The sequence below is a fragment of the Perognathus longimembris genome, chromosome 6 (genome assembly GCF_023159225.1).
Source record: "Perognathus longimembris pacificus isolate PPM17 chromosome 6, ASM2315922v1, whole genome shotgun sequence".
Classification (NCBI taxonomy): domain Eukaryota; kingdom Metazoa; phylum Chordata; class Mammalia; order Rodentia; family Heteromyidae; genus Perognathus; species Perognathus longimembris.
Genome location: NC_063166.1, coordinates 51196860 through 51221456, shown reverse-complemented (window position 1 = coordinate 51221456; position 24597 = coordinate 51196860). Strand labels below are relative to the sequence as shown.

At 37.4% G+C, this 24597-nt stretch overlaps 1 protein-coding gene across 1 annotated transcript in view; it reads right to left on the bottom strand.

Annotated features, from left to right (window-relative positions):
* The window catches only part of Ralgapa2 (Ral GTPase activating protein catalytic subunit alpha 2), a 304413-nt gene that overhangs the window by 231519 nt on the left and 48297 nt on the right, over window positions 1-24597 (bottom strand). Inside the window, exon 4 of the mRNA XM_048348713.1 lies at window positions 16382-16439. Within this exon, the coding sequence (XP_048204670.1) occupies window positions 16382-16439 (58 nt within the window). The remainder of the gene's footprint in view (window positions 1-16381; window positions 16440-24597) is intronic.

The window sequence follows — 24597 nt, the reverse complement described above, 5'->3', positions numbered from 1 at the left end:
CAATTAGAAATTAGAACAATTAGTAATTAGAAATACACTATATGAATAAATATTTTTAAAGTATATGACTGACATGGTATTCAATATATACTATGTAATCTGTGGGCAGGAACAGGAGGGAAAACTGGGGGAAAGAGAGAGAAGGAGTGATATCCAAGAATTGAACTCATTATCTAACGTATGGAATTGTAACCCCTCTGCACAACTTCTTAATAATAACAACAAAATTGTATTTAAAGAAAAGCATATGACTGAATACTTAAGATAACAGGGTAAAAAGACAAATGACTACAAAAGCAATACTTGCAAAACTGTTTGGTGTAAATCAACTGAACAACTCATGGGGGGAAAGGGAAAGGAAGAGGGGGGAAGGGGGAATGAGGGAGGAGGTAACAAATAGTACAAGAAATGTACCCAATGCCTAACGTATGAAACTGTAACCTCAGGGAAGATGGCGGAGGAGCAGCAGAGCCCTAGCTGAGCTCCCTCCAACATCGCAGTTTTCCCATCCCAGAGAAACTTTCATTCCTAGAAAGACAGCCCAAGTAAGTTATAACAGTACAGGGATTCTGGCCAGGAAGGAAAAATCAACTTTGCTGGCCTGAAAACACAGATTTGAGCTCCGGGCGGCGACTCGCTGCCATGCCAGTGCTGGCTCTGGCATAGTGCCCTGCACTCTGTGCACCTAAACCACACCAGTGAGCAGGGAGAAATCCTCCAGACAGCAGCAGGCACATGCGGATCGCAGGCTGAGCACAGACAGACCAAAATCACAGAGAAAGCATGAGTACCCCACGAAAGACATTCTCACTTGCGCCCACAGAGCAGCTCCTTGAAGGTAGCCCTTCCCCCACCACCAGAGCAACGCACCAGCTTTCACAGTGGCATAGGGCCAGACCAGACTGGAGCTAAAGCGGGCCTGGGGAAAGCAAAAACAAAGCGGCCATCTTTGAAAAGGGCAAGAGGGACCAATCAGTGAGAGCCAGCTCCACCCAGGGGAATGCCCCCAGCCCTGGTGGGAGGCTTGTCCTGGGCTTTGGCTCACACACTCAAGTGAACTCAGCCAGAGGTGCTGGCCCTCCCCGCCGGAATTTCTAAATTAAAACCGAAAGCAGGAGCAGCTACCAGTGGCACAGAGCAACCAGACAGGAGAACAAACAGTTCCTGAGACAGATAAATGGTTCCGTCACAGAGGAAGCCCAATTTCTAGCCTGAATCAGAGCTGAATTCCATAGCCAGCTCTGCCCAGGAGGCAACTCCACCCAGGAGGGAGGAACCTCCCCCAGGCAAGTGCCTCTCAGCCAGGTAAACCCAGGCCAGAAGCGCCCCACCCTGCTGAGTCCACAGCCTATTCAAAGCCAGGCATTAAAGGCAGCGGCCCCACAGCAGATGGGAGGAGCCACGGTTCCCAAGACTGTTCACGTCCCCCATCTACAGAGGATACCCAAGGCCTACCAGCTAGCTGTGTGAACCACAGAGCCCCAGGATTTCACTAACAGGGGAGGAGGGTCAAAACAGATTCACTCCCTGAAAACTGAAAGCAAGTCAAACCAGCCAAGCAGCAAAATAGACAGCAGACCATTGCAAGGAAACCAGAGTCTGGAGAAAGCCCACCCAAACAAGGAAGACTCCATTTTTTTTTTCAAAACATTTTTTAAGCTTTTTTTGTTTTTTTTTCTAAAACATCATTGGTTTTTTGGTTCTCCATTTATACCTGTTTGTTTTATCAAGTTTGGTTTTTTTGTTGTTCATTTTACTGTTTTTTTCCTTTTTTTCAAATAACTTTTCTCTGTTTTGTGAATTTGTCTTCCAGTATTTTTTCTTTATTTCTCTCTTCACATTCTTTTTCTTTAAAAATTTACTTTCCTATGAATAACACCTCCACTCTTTTCTGCTAACACTCCATTGACAATCACTTTAACCTTGTTCTTTCTACTGATTCTACTCTTCTCCATGTCACTGAAACTAAACCAAATCATCACCCCCACCCCCCATACACTTTACTCTATTCTCTTTACTATCTCTAACTTACCCTCCTGACTTACTTCCAAGACCTCCAGATTCCATTGTCCCCTGGTTATTGGATAAAGGGTATCTCTGCTCAAACAGAGTGAATCAAAGGGGTTCAAAGACAAAGCCATACAGTCCAAAAAGAACTTAATATAAGAACAAAAATTTCTCATAGGGTTGTAACAGTAAATAAGTAACTACTGATACTGGCCTCAGGAGTGGTTGTTATATCAAAATTGTATTCTTTAGGAACACCAAATCTAACTTTATATACAGTATACAAGGTATCTGTATATAATTGTGTACTTCTAAGATTTACACAACAGTGCTTGGTAAGGTCTGCTTTGGGTCTTAAACAGTGCTCACAAGTGCTTGTAGATTGGCATTCCCAATCCAAATGGGCAGAAGAAACACAAGAAAGATGGCAAACAATGGAGTCTCATCTCCCACTAAAAACAAGCAGGAAGCAGAGCAGTCAATCAAAGACATAGAAAAGAATACTCAAAATGCTCTACAAAGTCTACTGATAAGAATGATAAATGAAAAGTTTGAATCTCTTCAGTCAACTACTCTAGAGCATAAGGAAGCAAAGCAAAAATTAATGGAGAATTTCATGGCCTCCACAAATAGAAAGATAATTGAACTTCAAACGAAAAGATAGTTACCCAGCTAAAAGATTTGAGAGACAGCACTCAAAACCAAATCAATGAGGTAAATGAAGTAAAGAAGTCCATGCAGGACCTAACAGATAAGTATAGCAAGGACATGGAGATCATCAGGAAAGTCCAGTCAGAAGGAAAAGAGATTCGGAATCAAGTAGCTAGCCTACAGTCCTGACTAACTGAAGCAGAGGATCGAATCTCAGGAGCTGAAGATTCCCTAGAATCTGTGGAGAAAGATAAAAAATCAATACAAAACCAATCCAATTGACAAAAGAGATTGCTCCAGGAGATTCAAGACACAATCAGGAAGCCCAATTTAAGGATAACAGGTATTGAGAAAAACCTGGAGAAGGAAGTTAATGGAATAGGTAACCTATTTAACAGAATATTAGCCGAGAACTTCCCAAATATCCAGAAGGATAGGCCTATACAGATAAAAGAAGCACTTAGAACCCCAAACTGACCAGACCAGAATAGGACACCCCAATGACACATTGTGATCAAAACAGGATCAGTAGAGTCCAAGGAAAGAATCCTTAAAGCTGTTAGGGAGAAGAGAACAATCACATATAAAGGAAAAGCAATCAGAATTACCCCAGACTTCTCAGCAGAGACCATGAAAGCAAGGAGAGCCTGGAATGAGGTATGCCAAACCCTAAATAAAAATAACTACCAACCAAGAATAATGTACCCAGCTAAACTCTCATTCATAGCTGAAGGTCAAATAAAAGTCTTCCATAGTGAGGAAAAACTGAAACAATATATCTCCACCAAACCAGCTTGATAGAAAATCCTCAAAGATGTACTATACAGGGAAAATAATCAAGATCCCAATGCAGACAGAGAAATGAACCCTAAATAGTAATCCAGAACATCAGATCAACAAATGGGAAGACACAGCCTTTAACAAGATAGGGATAATGAGGGGTTGGGGATATAGCCTAGTGGCAAGAGTGCCTGCCTCGGATACACAAGGCCCTAGGTTCGATTCCCCAGCACCACATATCCAGAAAACGGCCAGAAGCGGCGCTGTGGCTCAAGTGGCAGAGTGCTAGCCTTGAGCAGGAAGAAGCCAGGGATGGTGCTCAGGCCCTGAGTCCAAGGCCCAGGACTGGCAAAAAAAAAAAAAAAAAAAAGATAGGGATAATGAAAGGAACAAATGATCATCTCTCAATCCTAACTCTCAACATTAATGGACTAAATTCTCCAATCAAACGACATAGGCTCATAAGTTGGATCAAAAATCAAGATCCATCTTTCTGCTGCCTCCAAGAGACACATCTATCCAGCAAAAGTAAACATCTTCTAAAAGTGAAAGGCTGGAATCAAATCTATCAAGCAAATGGCCCCCATAAGCAGGCCAGAGTTGCAATCCTAGTATCAGACAAAATTGACTTCAAATTAAAAAAGGTAAGAAGAGACAAAGAAGGTTACTGCATACTAGTAAAGGGATCTCTCCTACAGGAAGATATAACTATCCTGAATGTCTACACACCAAATACAGGAACACCCAACTTCATCAAACACTACTGACTCTAAAAACACTCATAGACCCAAACACATTGATAGTTGGGGACTTCAACACTCCACTATCACCTCTGGACAGATCAACACGCCAAAAACTGAACAAAGAAACCACGGAACTAAACAATTGCATAGACCAACTAGACTTAACCGATATCTACAGAATATTCCACCCAGCAACAACAGAATACACATTCTTCTCAGCAGCACATGGAACATTCTCCAAAATAGGTCACATCTGAGGGCACAAAGAAAATCTGTACAAATTCAGAAGTATCAAAACCATTCCCTGCATTCTCTCAGACCACAGTGGAATAAAATTAGAGCTCAACTCAAACAGCCACCACAGAAAATCCTACAATTTATGGAGACTAAACAACACACTACTGAATCATCAGTGGGTCATTGAAAAAATTAAAACGGAAATTCAAATGTTTATAGAATTCAACCAAGAAGAGGACACAAAGTACCAGCTCCTTTGGGACACAGCAAAGGCAGTACTCAGAGGAAAATTTATATCTCTGAGTGCATACACCAACAAACTGGAGAAACAGCAACTCAATAATTTAAGGAAGCACCTTAATTTCCGTGAAAGAGAACAACAAGCCAAACGCCAAGTCAATAGACGGAAGCAAATAATTAAAATCAAATCAGAATTAAATCAATTAGAGATGAAAAAAAAAACATCGAAAGAATCAACAATACAAAGAGTTGGTTCTTTGGAAAAAATCAACTAGACAGACCCCTAGCAAACCTGACCAAAAAACGAAGGCAGCATACTCAAATAAACAAGATAAGAGATGAAACAGGTAACATCACCACAGAAACAACCAAAATTCAGAACATAATAAGAGACTATTTTGCAAACCTTTATGCCAACAAATTCGAGAACTTGAAGAAATGGATGATTTCCTAGAAAAAACTCATATCCCCAAACTAAACCATGAAGATTTAAACCTTCTAAACAGACCCATATCCAGTATGGAAATAGAAACGGCAAAAAGTGATCTCCCATCCAAGAAAAGCCCATGTCCAGATGGATTCACAGCAGAATTCTACAAGGCCTTCAAAACAGAACTCATACCAATATTTCTCAAACTCTTCAATGAAATTGAAAGAGATCTTTCACTACCAGACACATTCTATGAAGCCAGTATAACCCTCATCCCAAAACCAGGCAGGGACTCATCACGGAAAGAGGACTATAGACTGATTTCCCTGATGAACATAGATGCAAAAATTCTCAACAAAATTCTGGCCAATTGATTTCAACGGGTCCTCAAAAAAATCATACACCACGACCAAACTGGATTCATCCCAGGGAGGCAAAGTTGGTTCAATATACGCAAGTCAATTAATGTAATCCACCACATCAACCAGAACAAGGTAAAGAACCACATGGTTATATCTCTGGATGCGGAAAAAGTGTTCGATAAAATCCAGCACTCATTTATGTTAAAAGCCCTGGAAAAACTGGGATTCCAGGGAACATTCCTGAATATAATCAAGGCAGTTTATGACAAACCAACAGCAAGCATAATTCTAAATGGTGAAAAACTAAAGCCATTCCCTTTAAAATCAGGAACAAGACAGGGATGTCCACTCTCTCCCCTTCTCTTCAACATAGTACTAGAATTCCTAGCCAGAGAAATTAGGCAAGAAGAAAATAAAAAGGGGATCCAAACAGGAAAAGATGAAGTTAAACTCTCTTCTCAGATGACATGATCCTATACCTAAAGAACCCCATAGACTCTATCCCCAAGCTACTAGAGCTAATCCAAAACTTTGGCAAAGTTGCAGGATATAAAATAAACCCTCAAAAATCAACGACCTTTCTCTATGCTAACGACCCCAAAACTGAGGCTGAAATAAGGAAAGTAACTCCTTTTGCAATAGCCTCAAAAAACATAAGATACCTAGGAATAACCTTAACCAAAGAAGTGAAAGACTTCTAAGTTGAGAACTTTAAAAACATGAAAAATGAAATTAAGTCAGAACTAAGGAAATGGAAAAACCTCCCATGCTCCTGGATTGGGAGGATTAATATAATCAAAATGGCAATATTACCAAAGGCTAACAAATTCAATGCAATACCCATTAATATCCCAACACCATTTTTTAATGAAATAGAGGAAGCAATCCAGAAATTCATATGGAACAATAAAAGACCTAGAATAGCAAAAACAATCCTAAGCAGAAAGAATAGTGCTGGAGGAATTACAATACCCAACGTCAAGCTGTATTATAAAGCTATAGTAATAAAAACAGCTTGGTATTGACACCGGAACAGGCCTCAAGACCAATGGAACAGAATTGAAGACCCAGAAATGAACCCACAGAACTACGCCTACTTAATCTTTGATAAAGGAGCTAAAACAATAGTTTGGAAGAAAGATAGCCTCTTTACCAAATGGTGCTGGAAAAACTGGTTCAACACCTGCAACAAACTAAAACTAGATCTTTATGTATCACCCTGCACCAAAATCAATTCCAAATGGATCAAAGACCTCGAAATCAAAACAGACACCCTGAAAACATTAAAGGAAGGAGTAGGAGAAACACTTGGGTTCCTTGGCGCAGGATGGAACTTGCTTAACAAAGACCCAGAAAGGCTACAAATCAAAGAAAGGATGGACAAATGGGACTGCATCAAACTGCAGAGCTTCTGCAGGGCCAAGGACATAGCTCACAAGATAAACAGAAAGCCCACAGATTGGGAGAAGATCTTTACCATCCATTCAACAGACAAAGGCCTCATATCTAAAATATATGCAGAACTAAAAAAATTAAATTCCTCCAAAACAAAACCGCAAAGAACCAATAGCCCCCTCATCAAGTGGGCTAAAGACTTAAAAAGAGACTTCTCTGATGAGGAAATGAGAATGGCCAAGAGACATATGAAAAAGTGCTCTACATCACTGGCCATAAAAGAAATGCAAATCAAAACAACATTGAGATTCCATCTCACCCCAGTAAGAATGGCCTATATCAAGAAAACTAACAATAATAATTGTTGGAGGGGATGTGGCCAAATGGGAACCCTACTTCATTGCTGGTGGGAATGTAAACTGGTTCAGCCACTCTGGCAAGTGGTACGGAGATTCCTCAGAAGGCTAAACATAGAACTCCCCTATGACCCAGCAGCCCCACTTTTGGTTGTCTATCCAAAAGCCCACAAACAAAATCACACTAAAGCCACCAGCACAACAATGTTCATCGCAGTACAATTTGTCATAGCTAGAATCTGGAACCAACCCAGATGCCCCTCAGGAAACGAATGGGTCAGGAAAATGTGGTACATATACACAATGGAATTTTATGCCTCTATCGGAAAGAATGACATTGCCCCATTTGTAAGAAAATGGAAGGACTTGGAAAAACTTATACTAAGTGAAGTGAGCCAGACCCAAAGAAACATGGACTCTATGGTCTCCTTAGGCAAGTCACAGCAGAGGCCAGAGCTATACCCTTATTAAGACGATGCTAAGTGAAATGAACTCTGTGTTATAGAAACAATTGTTATATCACAGTTGTAACTACTTTCAACGTGCCATGTGTAACTGTAGCTTCTATTTTTGATGATCTTCTTGTATCACCTTCCTGTACCTACACTATCTCTGTATCTCATCTGAGTATATTGGAAACCGTGTATACTGGTATTAGAACTAGGAAATTAGAACTAGGAGACACAGGGTTAAAAAAAAGACAAACAACTACAAAAGCAATACTTGCAAAACTGTTTGGTGTAAATGAACTGAACAATTCATGGCGGTGGGGGGGGGAGGAAAAGGGGGAGGGGGGAGGGGGAATGAGGAATGAGGTAACAAACAGTACAAGAAATGTATCCAATGTGTAATGTATGAAACTGTAACCTCCCTGTAATTCAGTTTGATAATACTTAAAATAAAAAAAAGATTCTCACTAAAAAATAAAGAAAATGTAACCTCTGTACATCAGTTTGACAATAACTTTTTTAAAAAAAAAGATCCAATGAACGAGGTAACAAACAGTAAAAGTAATGTATCCAATGCCTAATGTATGAAACTGTAACCTCTCTGTACATCAGTTTTATAATAAAAATTTGGAAAAAAAAGAAAGAAAAACTGTACTTATGATAAAAGATACAGTTGTTCTAGGAACAAAAGGAAAAAATCTAATCTTCAGAAGCAAAGCAAAGCAAATGTCACAGAAGAAAAGATGTGTTTAAGATTAAAAAAGTACCCTGAGTATGTACCTCTTCAAAATTCTTTTAAAAGACTCAAATCAAAAACCCCAGGTAACAAGTTGAACAAGAAATGTACTCATTGCCTTACATATGAATCTGTAACCCTCTGTACCACACTTTGACAATAAAGAAAAAAGATTTTTTAAAAAATTAAAAAAGAAACAACTAACCCCAATGTTCACAATGGATTATGTCCAAAATATTTCTTGTCATACATAATTTTTTTAAATTGGTACTTGAACTAAGGACCTCACACTCTTACTTAAGCTTTTTAGCTCAAGGCTGGTGCTTTACCATTTGAGCCACATCTCCACTTCTAGGTTTTTGCTCATTAACTGGCGATAAGAGTCTCACAGACTTTTCTACCCTGACTGACTGTGAGGCTGGAACCTCGGATCTTAGCCTCCTGAGCAGCTAGGATTGCAGGTGTGAGGCACCAGCACCGAGATATTGTTTTTTAATCTTTAAAATTGAAAAATAAAGTGAAAGTACTGTTCACAAAGCATTTCTACTAGAACATCCTGCAAATATTCAGAATGGTAATTCCCTGTCCTGACAATGATGAATACATTTATGGGGTTCAACACATCAATAAATCCTTTTGAAATACTTTGGTAAGGGTCAGGAGGCAGAATTTATTCACGACTACAATGATCAAGTGAAAAAAACCCTGATGTAATGGTTTTCTTAGGCGGGCAGAAACATATAACCGAGTATTGAGCAGGGTATGGCACTTAAATATCATATGTAGACTTTAGGTTCTAACCTCAAAAAAGGGAGTTTTTTAAAAATATATTCAAATATAGAAATATATTTGAATTATTAGGCCACAGAACTCTCTCAATCAAGTTTCCTTATCTTAAATTAAAAAAAAATTACCTGGATTCCCTGATGAAAAGTATTATGCCATATTTAAAGTTCCACCATAAAATCCAACCAGTGTCTCGACACCTGATGAGAATCATATTGATGTAAATGTTGGGTATACACAAGACAGGAATTTATTAGGTAGAACAAAATTATTGAAAGAAAACCTTTCTTTCATAGCCACTAAACTATAACTGCCATATCTGTCATTGGGGGCCTAATCTCTTTTATAAGGAGCACTAACTTCCTAATGGTTGCTGTTTCATTGACTCGTGAATGATTGGAAGAAGGAATAAAACATAACAAACTGAACTGACTTATGAACCCTTCTCTAGGCTTTTATTGCATTTTAAACAAAAATATTCTTGAATGTGGTAGGTCTTAACTACTTTTAAAGAGGCAAAAGAATATAAGCACAGAGATGAGAATGAGGGCACTGCACAAATTTTAAAGAAAAGTCAAGAAACCCAATGAATAGTCAAGAAAAAATTGCTTTTGAAAATCAAATGCAACATTGATAAACAATACTAAAATTTAAATATTGGTAATATGTTGAGCCTGAGATAAAAAAAAACACATTTTAATGGTTAATCTTTTCATAACATTAAAGTAGTTGAAAAATGTTGAAAAATTAAAAACCAGATATATTAACACTTACAACTATTTTATTTATAATAATGATTGTGTTATAACTACTTTTTTGGCTTTAGTAGAAACAAATTTATCAACAGTAGTTTCAAAACTATTCTTTGATTCTCATTTTTGACTGCTGAGAACTAACACTTTGACAGTGTCTCCTTGGCCAAGTGGCAAGCTTTAAAAGATCTTTTAAAGGTATTCTTTGAGCCCAAAAAGGTGTGTGTGTGTGTGTGTGTGTGTGTGTGTGTGTGTGTGTGTGTGTGTGTGTCCGTCCGTCCGTCCGTCTGTCTGTCTGTCTGTCTTTCCTGGCCAAGTGGCAACCTTTAAGAGATCTTTTAAAGGTGTCCTTTGAGCCCAAAAAGCTGTGTGTGTGTGCGTGTGTGTGTGCGCGTGCGTGTGTGTGTCTGTCCTAGGGCTTGAACTTTGGGCTTGTCCCTGAGGTTCTTTGCTCAAGGCTAGAATTCTACCACTTGAGCCACAGCTCCACTTCCAGTTTTTTGTTGTTTTTTTTTTTTTTTTGCCAGTCCTGGGCCTTGGACTCAGGGCCTGAGCACTGTCCCTGGCTTCTTTTTGCTCAAGGCTAGCACTCTGCCACTTGAGCCACAGCGCCACTTCTGGCCGTTTTCTGTATATGTGCTGGGGAATTGAACCCAGGGCCTCATGTATACACTCTTGCCACTAGGCTATATCCCCAACCCCCTAGATTTTTTTGAGTAGAGATAAAACTCACAGATTTTTATGCCTGGGCTTAGCTTCAAACCATGATCCTCAAATCTTAGCCTTCTGAGTAGCTAGGATTACAGGTGTGAGCCACCAGCACCCAGCAGCACTAATTAATTTGAAGACAGGAAGAACTTGCTTCCTGCTCAGGTGTATGTCTAGACCACAATCTGCATGTTTTAGGGATGAAAGGAATATGCCATCATGTCTAGTTTTCTTCAGTGAAGAAAAGTCTTGTGGAGTTTTCTGCCCTGAATGATCTGGAACCATGATCCTCCTAATCTTAATCTTCCACATAGCTAGGCTTACAAGCATGTAGTCCAGGGCCCAGATAAGCACTGAGAAAGGGTCTTACAAACTTTTCTGCCAGGGTTTGCCTCAAATCTTAAACCTCTGGATCTCCTCCTTCCAAATAGCTAAGATTACAGGCATGAGCCATTGGTGTCCAGTTCAATCTTTGTTGGATTTCCTTAAAATGATCTGCATCTATCATTTCTCAAACCAAATAACAAAAAATGCAGTATACCACCAGACAAAGGTCAAGAAAATGGCAAGACTCCCTCTGTGCTGCTGATTTGTAAAGCATGCCAAAAGTAGACAGAGGAGCAAGGCCATAGGCCTTTCTGGCACGACTAAATTCCTACTAAGAATTAAACAGTAGTCTACTATGGGAATTTTAAATTAACCAAAAATTAACTCAAAATGGATCAAAGACCTAAATGTGAAATACAGCTATAAAATTGTTAGGGAAAAAAAAGGGATCCCTTTGTGACTCTGGGTTAAGCAAAGATTACCTAGAAATGAGACCAAGAATATAAACCATAAAAGAAAAAGGGTGAATTTAATTTTTAATTAAAAACTAGACTCTTTCAATGACACTATAAATTTAGAAATGAGAAGACAAACAGGGAGAAAGTATTTCCATGGCATATATCAGATAAAAGCCTTCTACACAGAATATGTAAAGAACTCTGTAAGTTAAAAATTCAAAAGCCAATATAACACATTTTTAAATGGACAACAGATTTGAACATAGATGTTAACAAAGAAGACAAGAGATGAAAAGCTCATGAAAGGATATTCAAGATCATTAGTCAATAAGAAAATCATTACCACTAAAGACCAGAATAAAAGCTAACTGCACTGTCACACTCCTGATAGGAATATAAAATGGTACAGCCACTTGGGAAGAGTCTGGCAGTTAAACATATACTATCAGCCATTCCATTACCAAAAATATGAAATGTGTGCATATATCCACATAGACTTGTAGTAGCTTTATGTGTAAAAGACAAAAACTAAAAAACAACCAAAGGCAGGTAGATAAACAATTATAGCATAATACCATATACTACTAAGAAACAAAGAGAAATCAATACGGATGAATCTCAAAATAATCACACTGACTGAAAGATGCCAAACAATGTATGATTCTATTTATATACAATGCTAGAAAATGCAAGTGAGTACAATGATAAAATCAGGTCAGAGGTTCCCTTGGAACTGTGGGGTGAAGTGGGGAAGGGTAAGAGAGAGATTACCAAAGTGAATCAGGAAACTTCAGGTGTAATGTCTATGTTCATTATCTTAATAGTAGTAATTATTTCACAGATACACATACATATTAACTTATTAAAATGCACATTTAAAATATATTCAGCTTATTGTACCTCCTCTCCCTATAAAACTGTTGTAAAAAATAGAAAAATCAGAACATGTGGCCTGAAAGCGACTGAGTTAAAGATCAAGAGGATGAGGTTGTGATCAGACAGAGATAAGCATGAGGATAGGAGTCAGAAAGCCACTAAATGATGGGGTGAGGAACAGGCTGCTGAGTAACTTGGCATGCAGGAGAAAGACTAGGAGAGAACAAGGTGCTGAAAAGGGCAGAAAAAAGAAAAAGGAAGTGACAGCAAGCTGGCAAAGTCCAGGGAGGGAAGTTTCCACAGTGTGGGTGGTAGGTAATATCTGGAATTTACAATGGAGGAAAAAGACCCTGATTTCATCCCCATACTCCTGCAGGATATGGCCAAGGAGTTGAAGGAGGCCAGGCAACAAGGCCATTACTTAACCAAGTAAGTTAGCTCTCACACTCACAGGGGTATAATACGTTCCAGTTACTGCTTCCCAAACACAGAGGCACACAGGGAACTGTATTTAGCTAAACCTGGTTGTGAGGCACTTCTGAGGAAGTCATAGGGTCAAGTGCACAGAAAAACCCTGTCCCTTAAAGAGTAGGTGATAGTATAGCCTGACTGCAAGGGAACCAAGGAAGACATCACACTCTTCCTTAGAGGGGAAAATTCAGTGGACCATAGGAACTTTGAGAAATAAGGCTAGTCAGAGGTTGTGTTCACATCTCAGGCAATATTGGGCCAGGTTGTCCCAGGCATACAGCCAAGGATACTGTTGAAAAGTCAAAAGAAATTCAATGTCGTTATGCATTTGATTTCTGTATTACAATGAAATCTAGTTAATAACAACTAACAAACTATTGTACATATGTGAATTTTCTACTAACTGAGCCTTATTCCCTTTAAACCCAAGGATTATCTGTTTTAACATTTTTTTCTATTAAACATCTCTAATACAAAATATACCCTTTCACCCACTCAATAAATAACGAATTCAGTCACATCACCATAACCTGAAACATACTGAAAATCTGTTTTGCAGATGTTCATGAATACTAAACTCTCTCAAATCAGACAAACAGCCACATAGCTTTACCCCTACCTACACTGATGAGACATGGGCACATGATGGAGTACTATTATGAGATGCTCTTGAATCAAATGTCCTATTTTAATGCCAGTGCTGTTCTTTGGCATCTCACCACTGACCAGTTTTCATTATTGCCCAGAGATAAGGTACCAAGCATCCACTTTATCCACTATGATTTACTGACCTAAAAATCACTACAGAAACAGCTTGGTAAACAATTTTTGTATTTATCATCAGTAAAGGAAATTTCCAAATAGCAAACATGTCAACAGATACTTGCTATTCCCTAGTTTCTTTCCACAGTTAACTCATTGAAACCTTGAGTGACAAGCAGTTACAGTATTAACAAACCCAAATAAACCAGAAACAATGCAACAACACTTATAAAAACAAATCTGTGTAACAATAAGCCCACAATCTCTTATCAATATCATCAAAATCCAAAGGCTGTGAAAATAAGCTTTTTTGAATAGGTATGAAGTGGACAGGATATAATCTGAACCATGTTGATTAACTAAAGGCTGCTTGAGACTTAGTTCACTGAGGGTGAATATTCCTATCTTAAGCTGCAGAAATACTATCTCAGTTGGTTCACTGCCTAGCCTCATAGAGGTGTCACATACAGAAATTAGAATAGCGATGATGTTCTAAATTACTTGTTTCATTGCATATCAATATACATAACTAATACTCAAAGAAAAACTGATTCTCAAGCACACCTAGCCTGAAAATCAGGTGGACTCATGTCCACCCAATTTGATTGATAAAGTAAAAACACATTTATCTACAAGAGTATATTTAACTCAAGCATCAAATATATAAGCATCATAATGATGATTTTATTTATATGCAAATGTCCACACTTTAGAATTCTGAATATGATTCTGTTGATCACTTTGATAGCTTGCTCCACATACCAGGTAACCAACTGCTACTGTGTTGACTTGGGAGACTAGTACTTTGAAACCCCAACTGAAGAGTTAGAAGCCTCATCAATCCTGAAAAGATACTACTAAATTCAGTAAAACTACTTATGCCAGCACTTTAATCAGTTCTGGTGGTAATGGGTAGAATTAAAGAAATGCCACATACTGCTTACTAAATGTGTAGTTTTACAATACAAATATAAATTAGTTTTCACAAAATTCTAATAAATTTATTCATGCTGAGGGGAGCCCACTAATCTTCACACATTCTAAAGTGCTATCTAAAGAAAATGAGTATGGTTTTCATACAAATTACATAAACAAAATTAGAGAAAGATTATACTTGGCACAGACAACTAATACTACATGTAGTTATTTATCATTGCTGCCTCTTCCTACTGTACCACAGAGCATCAAAAAGCCCCATGATGTCTCTTTATATTGTACTTTGCATTTACATTTTATTTTTACATTAAACACATAGACTAAAAGTCTCAATTAAGCAGAAATGCTATGGTCAAGTCTCTAAGATTAAAAAAAAACTCCCTTTCTAAAAGATTTACAGATAAGACACATGACAAATGCACATCTCTTAGCAACAATTTCAAAATCCAAAGGCTGTGAAGATGGAAGCTTTTCTGTGTAGGTCCACAATGGGTAGGACCTGATCTGAATTATGCTGGATAACTTTAAGAAACATCTTTTTTTTTTTTCTTTTTTTCTGGTCTCTGGTCCTGGGCACTGTCCCTGGATTCCTTTTGCTCAAGGCTAGCAATCTACCACTTGAGCTACAGTAGTACTTCTAGGAGTTTGTTTTTTTTTCCTTTAAATAATTGGAGATAAGAATCTCATGGACTTTCCTGCTGGGCTGGCTTCAAACTGTGATCCTCAAATCTCAGCCTCCTGGTAGCTAGGATTACAGGTATGAACCACCACCACCCCGCTGTAAAATACTTTCTTAAAGTAATGATTTTTTTATTTATCCAGTGCCATAGATATAACCTATATAAGTTTTACTTTCTTTAAATTTGTAACATAAACTTTAAATAATTTAGTTTCTGTGAGAGTCAATTACATATCTTATAAAAAAGAATCCTCAAATTTAGTATTCTAAATCTGGGGACATCTACTCATCCTGTTATATTCTTGCAAGTTCTGTAAATCTGTACATATTGATCTCCCACAAAGAAAGCTCTACATTCATCTTCCAAGACTCAGATGGGAGTTACCTCTCTTGAAGTCTCCTTCAAATCCTTTAAATACAATTATTCAACATTTCGTCTTTGTTCCTATACTTCTTTCATAGTACCATTTACACTGTAATTATTTTTCTCATCTATCCACACACAGGGTAGTATGCCTACACAAAGCAGGGATGGTGAGATATTCTTTGTTGTTGTACCAGAACTTTGTACCAAATGTCTCTCCTTCAATATGACCATCTGGTAAGGAAGAACAATTGTAGAAAATGAGACTCTTGTACACCAGAAGGATTGAAGCAGACACTCTTTAAAACAGAAGGCAGAATTCATAATCAATACCCTAGAATGACTCCAGCTGTACTGTATATATTTAATTGCAACAATATGGTATTAGCTGTTAAGAGCTGGACAGAAAGGTCAGATGTGATAACTTGGACTATTTCAACCTTTTTCTTACTACCACATCCTAAGGCATTCAAACAGTAATTCTGATTTAATGATGCAGGCTTAGAGGACAAAATGCTTTGTAAGCAATAATATAAAATTATTCAAGAAGATACTTTAGATCAGTATTTCTCTAACTATTATGCTCAGTATTGGGGTCCAAAATTCTGCATCTCTAGCAAGCTTCCAGGGAAAGACTGATGCTGCACGCCTATGACCTACACTTTAAATTGTACTTTTAGAACAAGATAAAATACAGTATTGCTCCCCCATTGCTCAGATAAGATTTGCCTTGGTTTTAGTTACTATACCCTTATTAATATTTCTTGTTAAACAATCCTGACTGTGTTAGTTAAATAATATATTATTAAAAACCGAAAAAGAAGAAAATCAAGCTACTTTAAAAGAAAAAAATACTAATTTTTCAGTTGTTCTTACCTATACTCTGGTAATGCCATCGAAAGAAAATTCGTTCAGGTAGAAACTGTAGTATTTTCTGTAAAATAAAAAAATGAGATACAAGAAAATAGATGAAATTATGTATTTTCAGGACAGGCCCACTTTACTTATAGTACATATATGTTTCAGAAAAGAAAACTACTTATAAACACTATACTTTAGCTATAGTCCTATGAAATGGTTTCTTCTATTTGCCCCTGGTAAACTCCTTCCTTGAATATTTGCTTTAAAGAGACCATTGTTCCAAGTTTAATTCCTCCCAAAAGAAAAGAGGAAAAAAATTTAAAAAACTAAATGCAAGGACGTGGAGCTGTGGCTCAAGTGGCAGAGTGCTAGTCTTGAGCAAAAAGAAGCCAAGCCAGGGATAGTGCTCAGGCCCTGAGGCCCCAGGACTACAAAAAATAAAAATAAAAGAAAGCTAACTGCAATATGCAAAAAAAAACTAAAATGATCTTTTTCACTCATAAAATAATAATCATTTCTTGACTGTAAGATAAGAATCTCCTCAGTCAAATTTTGTACATTCCTCTTGTTCACCTTCTCTCCCCATATCCACTATAACCATTATTTTTAATTAATTTATTTATTTATTGTCAAAGTGATATACAAAGGGGTTATAGTTTCATATGTAAGGTAGTGAGTACATTTCTTGTTACCCTCTCCCTCATTTTCCTCCCATCTTCCCCCCTCCCCAATTTCCTCTCCTGCCCCAAGTTGTACAGTTGGTTTACTGGATATTGTCTTGCAAGTATTGCTGTTGCATTGGTTCGCCTTTTACCTTTTGATTCTCCATTTTGATATTCCCCTACCTTTCCCTAGTTCCAATAAACATATATACAATAGCCAGGGTACCAAAATCAGTTACAGTGACATCAGGGGTAAAACCATGGGGAAGAAAGACAAAAGAAAAAGGCAGAAATTCACATGGCATATTGAAAATAACAACAATAATAAACCATTTATTTCCATAATTGGGGTTCATTTTGCTTAGTATCATTTTATGTATTCATATGTACTAGCTATTGAGCTATTGTGACCCTCTGCTAGGACTATCCTAGACATATACTAATTATTACCAATGAGGGAAACCATAGTCTATGTTACTTTGAGTCTGACTCACTTCATTCAGTATGATTTTTTCCAAGTCTTTCTATTTCCTTACTAATGGAGCAAAGTCATTCTTTCTGACAGAAGCATAGAATTCCATTGTGTATATGTACCACATTTTCTTATCCATTCATTTACTGAGGGACATCTAGGTTGGTTCCATATTTTAACAATGGTAAATTGTGCTGTGACGAACACAGCTGTCCTGGTAGCTTTAGTGTGGTCTTGCTTATAATCCTTTGGGTAAATGCTCAAAAGCAGGGTTGCTGGATCATAGGAGAGCTCTATGTTTAGCCTTTTGAGAAATCTCCACACTGCTTTCCAGAGTGGCTGAACAAGTTTACACTCCCACCAACAGTGTAGTGGTGTTTGTTCCCTTTTGGCCACATCCCTGCCAGCATCTGCTGTTATTGGTTTTCTTGATAATGGCCACTCTTACTGGGGTGAGGTGGAATCTCAATGTTGTTTTGATTTGCATTTCTTTTATGGCCAATGATGTTGAGCACCTCTTCATGTGCCTCTTGGCCATTCTCATTTCCACTTCAGAAAAGTGTCTCAGTCTTTAGCTCATTTATTAAGGGGGCAGTTGTTTCTTTGAAGATTTTTTGGGGAGGAACTGAATTTTTTGAGTTCTAAGTATATTTTAAATATGAGGCCCTTGTGTGTTGTATGAACACTGAAGAACTTCTCCCAATCTGAGGGCTTTATATTTATCTTCCAAACTATGTCCTTTGCCATGCAGAAGCTCTGAAGTTTGATGCAGTCCCATTTGTTCAACCTTTCTTTGCTTTTTTGTGTTTCTGGACCTTTATTAAGAAAGTTTTGACCGTGCCAAGGAGTGAAGAAATGACAACACCTGAAGTAAGCCTTGCATGGTTAGGAGATGCCTTCTCTGTAAGACTATGGATGGACAAAGAACATAATTTGGAATAAAGATAATTACAAAAGAGACTGAGATCACAAACAATTCAATGCAGCAAAAAATGCAATTGGTGGCATGAAATTAATGGGCTACCACTACGTTTTAGAATTATTGTTATTAAAAAAGCCCACTTCTAGTAAAGACAACTATATGAGGCATAAGAATATTCAGTTAATGAGCATTGCTCCAAATCATCAAAAAAAACAATAAAACCCTAACCAAAAACTGGCTTTCTCTCTTTACTCTAAGATAGATTTGGGAAGGTTACCTTTGGGTAATAAGATTCATTTTCTGACTGCTACTACTTTTCAAAGAATTATAGACAATCCCCAACCTGGTCAAAATAGATGCCCTGGTATGACCAATACATTATTGTTATGCAGAAGAAAAATCCTATTCTAAGTTTAGCTAGCCTAATGGTCTAATACTTCAAAAACTGAGGTCAGATCTCCTGTATGATTCCACTAATAATCTGCTTCCTCCATTTGAGCTGGCTTGCGTTTCTGTTTTGTTTGGGTTCCTTGTCTTAATGCTCCAACTAAATCAGTGATATACGTATTTACTTCATTTTCTCCCACTGGATGACAAGGAAATTGTAGGAAGGAACCTCTAGTAAGTAAAGTCACTTTCACTTTCACATACACTTTCATCAAATATAAGTGACTTTAAGTGGCCGTATCTTCCCGCAGTGGGGACCACTTTTCCACCCAGTCTTGTAAAGAAGGCATCTCCTAACCACACACGGTTCACTTCAAGTGTCATTTCCTCACAGGCCTAAATGCTCTAGTCTGAAGCCTGGCCTCTTCATGGCTCTCTAGCACTCTTTCCATTACAGGTCCTGTCCTCTCTACAGCCCTCTTCCCTAGATGAAAGGTCATGCTAATGTCTTGCTTTTAACCACACAGCTTCCAGTAGAGTATGCAACACTTCTGAACTTCCTGAAGCATCCTTAATCTCCTAGAGGATCCCTGAATGACACACAGTAGGTGCTCAGTGAATACTCAGTAAATCAATCTGAATTACTTTGCATGTGCAATTATGAAATTTGAGAGTAACCATGACCTTTGCTATGGTTCATGCTAACATAAAATGTATATCATTTTTCCTCAAATATCTCTGAGTTATTTATAATCGTTAGCTCTGAATTTAAGAAAGGAAACCAAATAAAACTGGGCATGGTCTAAACTTAATCTTAAGGTGCAACCTCCCATCCAACCATCCCCCCTCCACCCTACCCCCACCCCATTCCACCCCCCCAGTATATAAGGGCTATCTTAACCTGGAATATTAACTACTCTCCCCTTCAGTAATTGCCAAGTGTCCAATGGGAACTTGTCATGCTGGCATTTTAGGTAAATGGGGAAAATACGACAGTATGTTATATTGGGCCTTGATTTTAAGTTGTTATGTTTGTACAATCAAGAGTATTTTAGGAATTACGTGAAACATAAAATGTTCTGTGACTTTTTTTGTTAACTGAGCATCTGGTTTCTAAAGCAAAGAATTTATTTGAAAACAATCTAGAATTTTCTTGGTGCAGAGTCATGTTGAATATCCTCACATTTTTGCCATGTTTTAAGTAATTTATAAAATTAATTATAAATAATTTATTTGAATGGTGCAGTTCTAATTCTCAAATCATAATCTTAAATCAGGAATGTGTGGAGAATAGAGCCATTGTCCTATCACTTTGCTCTTACCATTCCTTTTGACCAGCCTCAATTCAACCTTGTTGTATATGTTTTTTTTTCTTCATATACACAACAAGAGAAGGCATTTTGTTTTATTTGCCTATGTTCTAATATGTTTAATAATGACCAAAGTGCATTCTGAGTATCTTCAAGGAATGTATTACTGGAGCTTTAAGAACATACTTAGTTTCTCATGTGAAATATTAGGCTTTGTCTGATATGTTCCTTCTTCCTCTATTGTCCAATATTGAGGTTGTTTTTAGGAGTTACATTTTATAAACTTTTTCAAAATAAGGTACATACCTATGCAGAACTTAACATTTTGCACAGAATATATTAAATATATTTTGAGAAAAAAGTACAGCATGAGTTCTGTTAGGGATAAGAGATGAAATTATTGTATCTCACACACACACAAAACTTATTTCAGAATGGAACTATTTTTAAGAAAAGTAGACGAGTATACTGATTTAGGACAATGCTTGCATTAGGTTGAAGTTCAGTTTAACTTAAAATTGGGAGTTGATTTATTAAGTACCTCTCAACAGCTTAATAGTATGTTGAATTCTGTCATTAATGTTGGCAGCAGTAGATACTAAAAGGAAGAAGCTGTCATATAGAGAAGTTTCATAGTGTTAACAGAACTATTTCAAGGTAGAATATAGACATTGCTGCCTTTAAGATTACCATGAATATAAAAAATTGCAATTGTAACATATCATATCATATAGAAAAGACAGTTTAAGAATAGAACGGGACAGATGTCATGTATTAACTGTTGTTCTTGCCACATGTGTTGTATTTGGAAATTTGAACAGCAAGTTTAAAATAAAACATTCTATGACTGGTGGAAAAAAAAAAAACTGGGCATGGTGACATGTGCCTATAATCCAAGCTATGTAAAAGGCTGAGACTGGAAGGATCACAGTTGGAAGCCAGCTAGAACAGAAAAGTTCCTAAGACTACATCTCAACCAAGAACTGGAACTAATGATGTGCACCTAGCTCAACACAGACGGATCATATCCAGGTGCACCCCCAGGCAGGAAGGAAGACTCTATTTGAAAAATGACCAGCAAAGAACAGGTCTGGAAGCATGGCTGAGGGAAAGAGTGCCTGCCTCACAAACTCAGGGGTCTGAGTGCAAACTCCAGTACTACCAAAGATAAAAATAAAATAAAAGCAGTAAATACCTGTTCACATGCTTAAAGTCAGTGAATTCTCTCCATTCTTTTTCTTGAATGAGAGAATGCCTCCATTTCAGACTTAACCTAATAACATTTTGAGTTTTTAAAAAAAGTCTTCCAAATTAGTGGTCCTCTTGTCTGTGGCTCATTCCTGTAATCCTAGCTACTCAAGAGGCTGTAATCTGAGGCTTGAGGTAAAAACCCAGCCCAGGCAGAAAAGTCCATGAGATTCTTAACTCCAATAAACCACGCCAAAAGCCAAAAATAGAACTGTGTCTCAAGTGGTAGAGTCCTAGCCTTGAGCACAAAAGCTCAGGGACCCTAAGTTCAAGCCCCAGGACTAGTACACACATAAAAAATCCTTCTCAAAATTATCATTATATTATTATTACTATTAGTGTGTGTGTGTGTGCGCGCGCGTGTGTGTGTGTGTGTGTGTGTGTACCAGCTTGAAATTAAGGCCTGGGGGGTGTCTCTTAGCTTTTTCACTCAAAGCTAGTGCTTTACCATTTGAGCAACAGCTCTAGTTCCAACATTTTTGTGGTAACTGGAGATAAGAATCTCATGGGCTTTTCTGAGCTCCTCAGATTTCAGTCTCCTGAGTAGTTAGGATCATAGGCATGAGCCACTGGTGCACAGCTCAAAATTAATTTCTTTTTTTAAGGGCTGAATAGTATCCATTGCCTATCTGTGCTATATTTTCTTTATTCATCCATTCATAAATACTTGGGTTGATTTCACATTTTGGCTATGGTGAAAAATGTTGCAATTCAGGTGACAGTGCAGGTATCTCTTCCATATACTGATTTAAACTCTTTGGAGATTATATATATACATATATATGAAATGTATATAATATATTGATGTAAACTCTTTGGAGATTATATATTATATTATAATCATATATTATATTGTATGTGCTATATATAATATATTACATTGTATGTATATATTATATATTAAATTGTATGCATTACACATAATATATTATACATATACAATATATACATATATCATATATAATTATATTTGATATATTTATATATTATATATAAAATACATTATAAAATATATAATTGAGTATTATATAATTATAACAAATTATATAATATAATATAATAAAATGATGTAATATATGTATATAATTTCCAGAGATTAAATATATTGTTATATACGATAAATATTTAATAAATATTATATAATATACATTATACATTATATGTATATAGAGAGATATATCTGGATCATCTGGTATTTTACTTTTAGTTTTCTGTAGAACCTCCATAATGGTTTTCCATAATGATTATGTTCTCCATAATGGTTTACTATGTACATTCTCAACAGTATACTAGAGTTCCCATCTCTCTATATCCTAGCCAACACTTGCTATCCTTTGTCTTTTTGATAATAGCAATTCTCAGCAGGTATGAAGTGATACCTCATTACAGTTTTACATTGCATCTCTGAGAATGTGATGTTGAGCTTTTTTTTCAATATTCTTATATTTTTAAAGATATGTTTTATGTCCTAAAAGATGATCTATCTTGGAGAAAGTTCTAAGGACTGCTGAAAAGTTTCATATTCTGATTTGCACATTGTGAAGCTCAGTTAATACAGAGATACCTTAACCCCACATTATATCAGTTGTATTTATATTATTTTGTGATCTGTTGAGTGTTTCAATGCCCATAATCTTATGAAAATGTCTCAGCAAAAGCAAATGGAGCTAGGTATCAGTGACTCACGCTTGTAATACTAGCTACTTACGGTTCAAAGCTAGCCTGGGAGGAAAGTCCATGAGACTCATCTCCAATTAGCCACCAAAAAGATGAAAGTAGAGCTTTGGCTTAAATGGTAAAGCACTAGCCTTAAGCAAAGAGAAAAATTACAGGGACAGTGCTTAAGTTCAGAATTCAAGCCCCAGGTCCAATGTACACACACACACACACACACACAGCACAAGGGACAACATGAAAATGGCTGTGTTTAATTTAAATGGAAAAGTAATTTTTTTTATAATTTGTTGAAAGGTGATATGTTTTTCACAGAAGTTGGGTCACAATATAGGGAAAAATGAATCAAACATCATGAAGTAACAACTAGTGTGGTGAGCAGTATTACTGTTTACAACAGTAATACTTATGAAACCAATGTCATCTGCTTCATGCATTTTGAAGTTACAGATGCTCAGACTCACTTTATACTACAGGTAAATTTAATTAATTCTAGAGTACTAAACTCTATACACTTTGAGCGCAGTTAATTTTCAATGGTGTCTCCTTGGAATCATATACCCACGAATACCAATGGTCTACTGTAGTTGACTGAGAAGTAAATACCTAGGAAAGAGATAAGAAGAAAGCAGGAGCCCCTCCTTAGGTTCTGCCATCTAAGAAGCTCTAAGACAAAGATTAGGAATCCTGTACAACTAGAAATAGAAGACCCTCCTACTCTAGCCTTGCTCAGTTGGAAGCTTAGGGCTATAAGAGAAAAGTGTGACCAGACTAGAAAACTGAAGGCACTAACAGCTGAATACCATCAGCTGACGCCACTCCTTTAGCTGGGTTGCAAATTCTTTTTTGAACAGAAACCTAGGCAGAAGAAATTATTGTGTACCATAGCAATCTTCAAACTATTTATTAGGTTATTCTCATCATATCACAAGGCTGAAGCCAGGCACTGGTGGCTCACACCTATAATCCTAGCTACTTAGGAAGCTGAGATCTGAGGATCACTGTTAGAAGCCAGCCTGGGTAGAAAAGTCTGTGATTAACCAAAGTCTCCAGTTAACCACCAAAAATCTGTTAGTAGAGCCACAGCTCTACTAACAGCTCAAGTGGTAGAGTGCTAGCCTTGAGCAAAAAAACTTAGGGTCATTGCCTAAACCCTGAGATTAACACACACACAGAGAGCTTAAGCACTAAGAAAAGTGTAGTCCACTTCAGGGAAATAGGCTCTCTGCTGACCTTGTTTCTAATTAGCTGGTTGCTACATCATACAGATAGAAGCCTGGTCCTGCTGAGGTCTTCCTACAGTTTTTCTGCCCCCTTCCCTTCAGTTCACTCACTTAAGCAAATGGTCCAGCAGGAACATGATGCCCTACTTTCTTATGTATTCTCTTTTAAGAGGACCTGGCACCCCAGCTACATTGCAGGATCACCATCTGTTACCATCTTATCAAGCAGGTGCTGAGTAAATGAAAGATTCAGGATACATCTTATCTTGACAGATGTTTGACAGCCTCACTGTTTTTCAGTCTTTTAATTTAGTCAGAGACCCAACCTGGCCC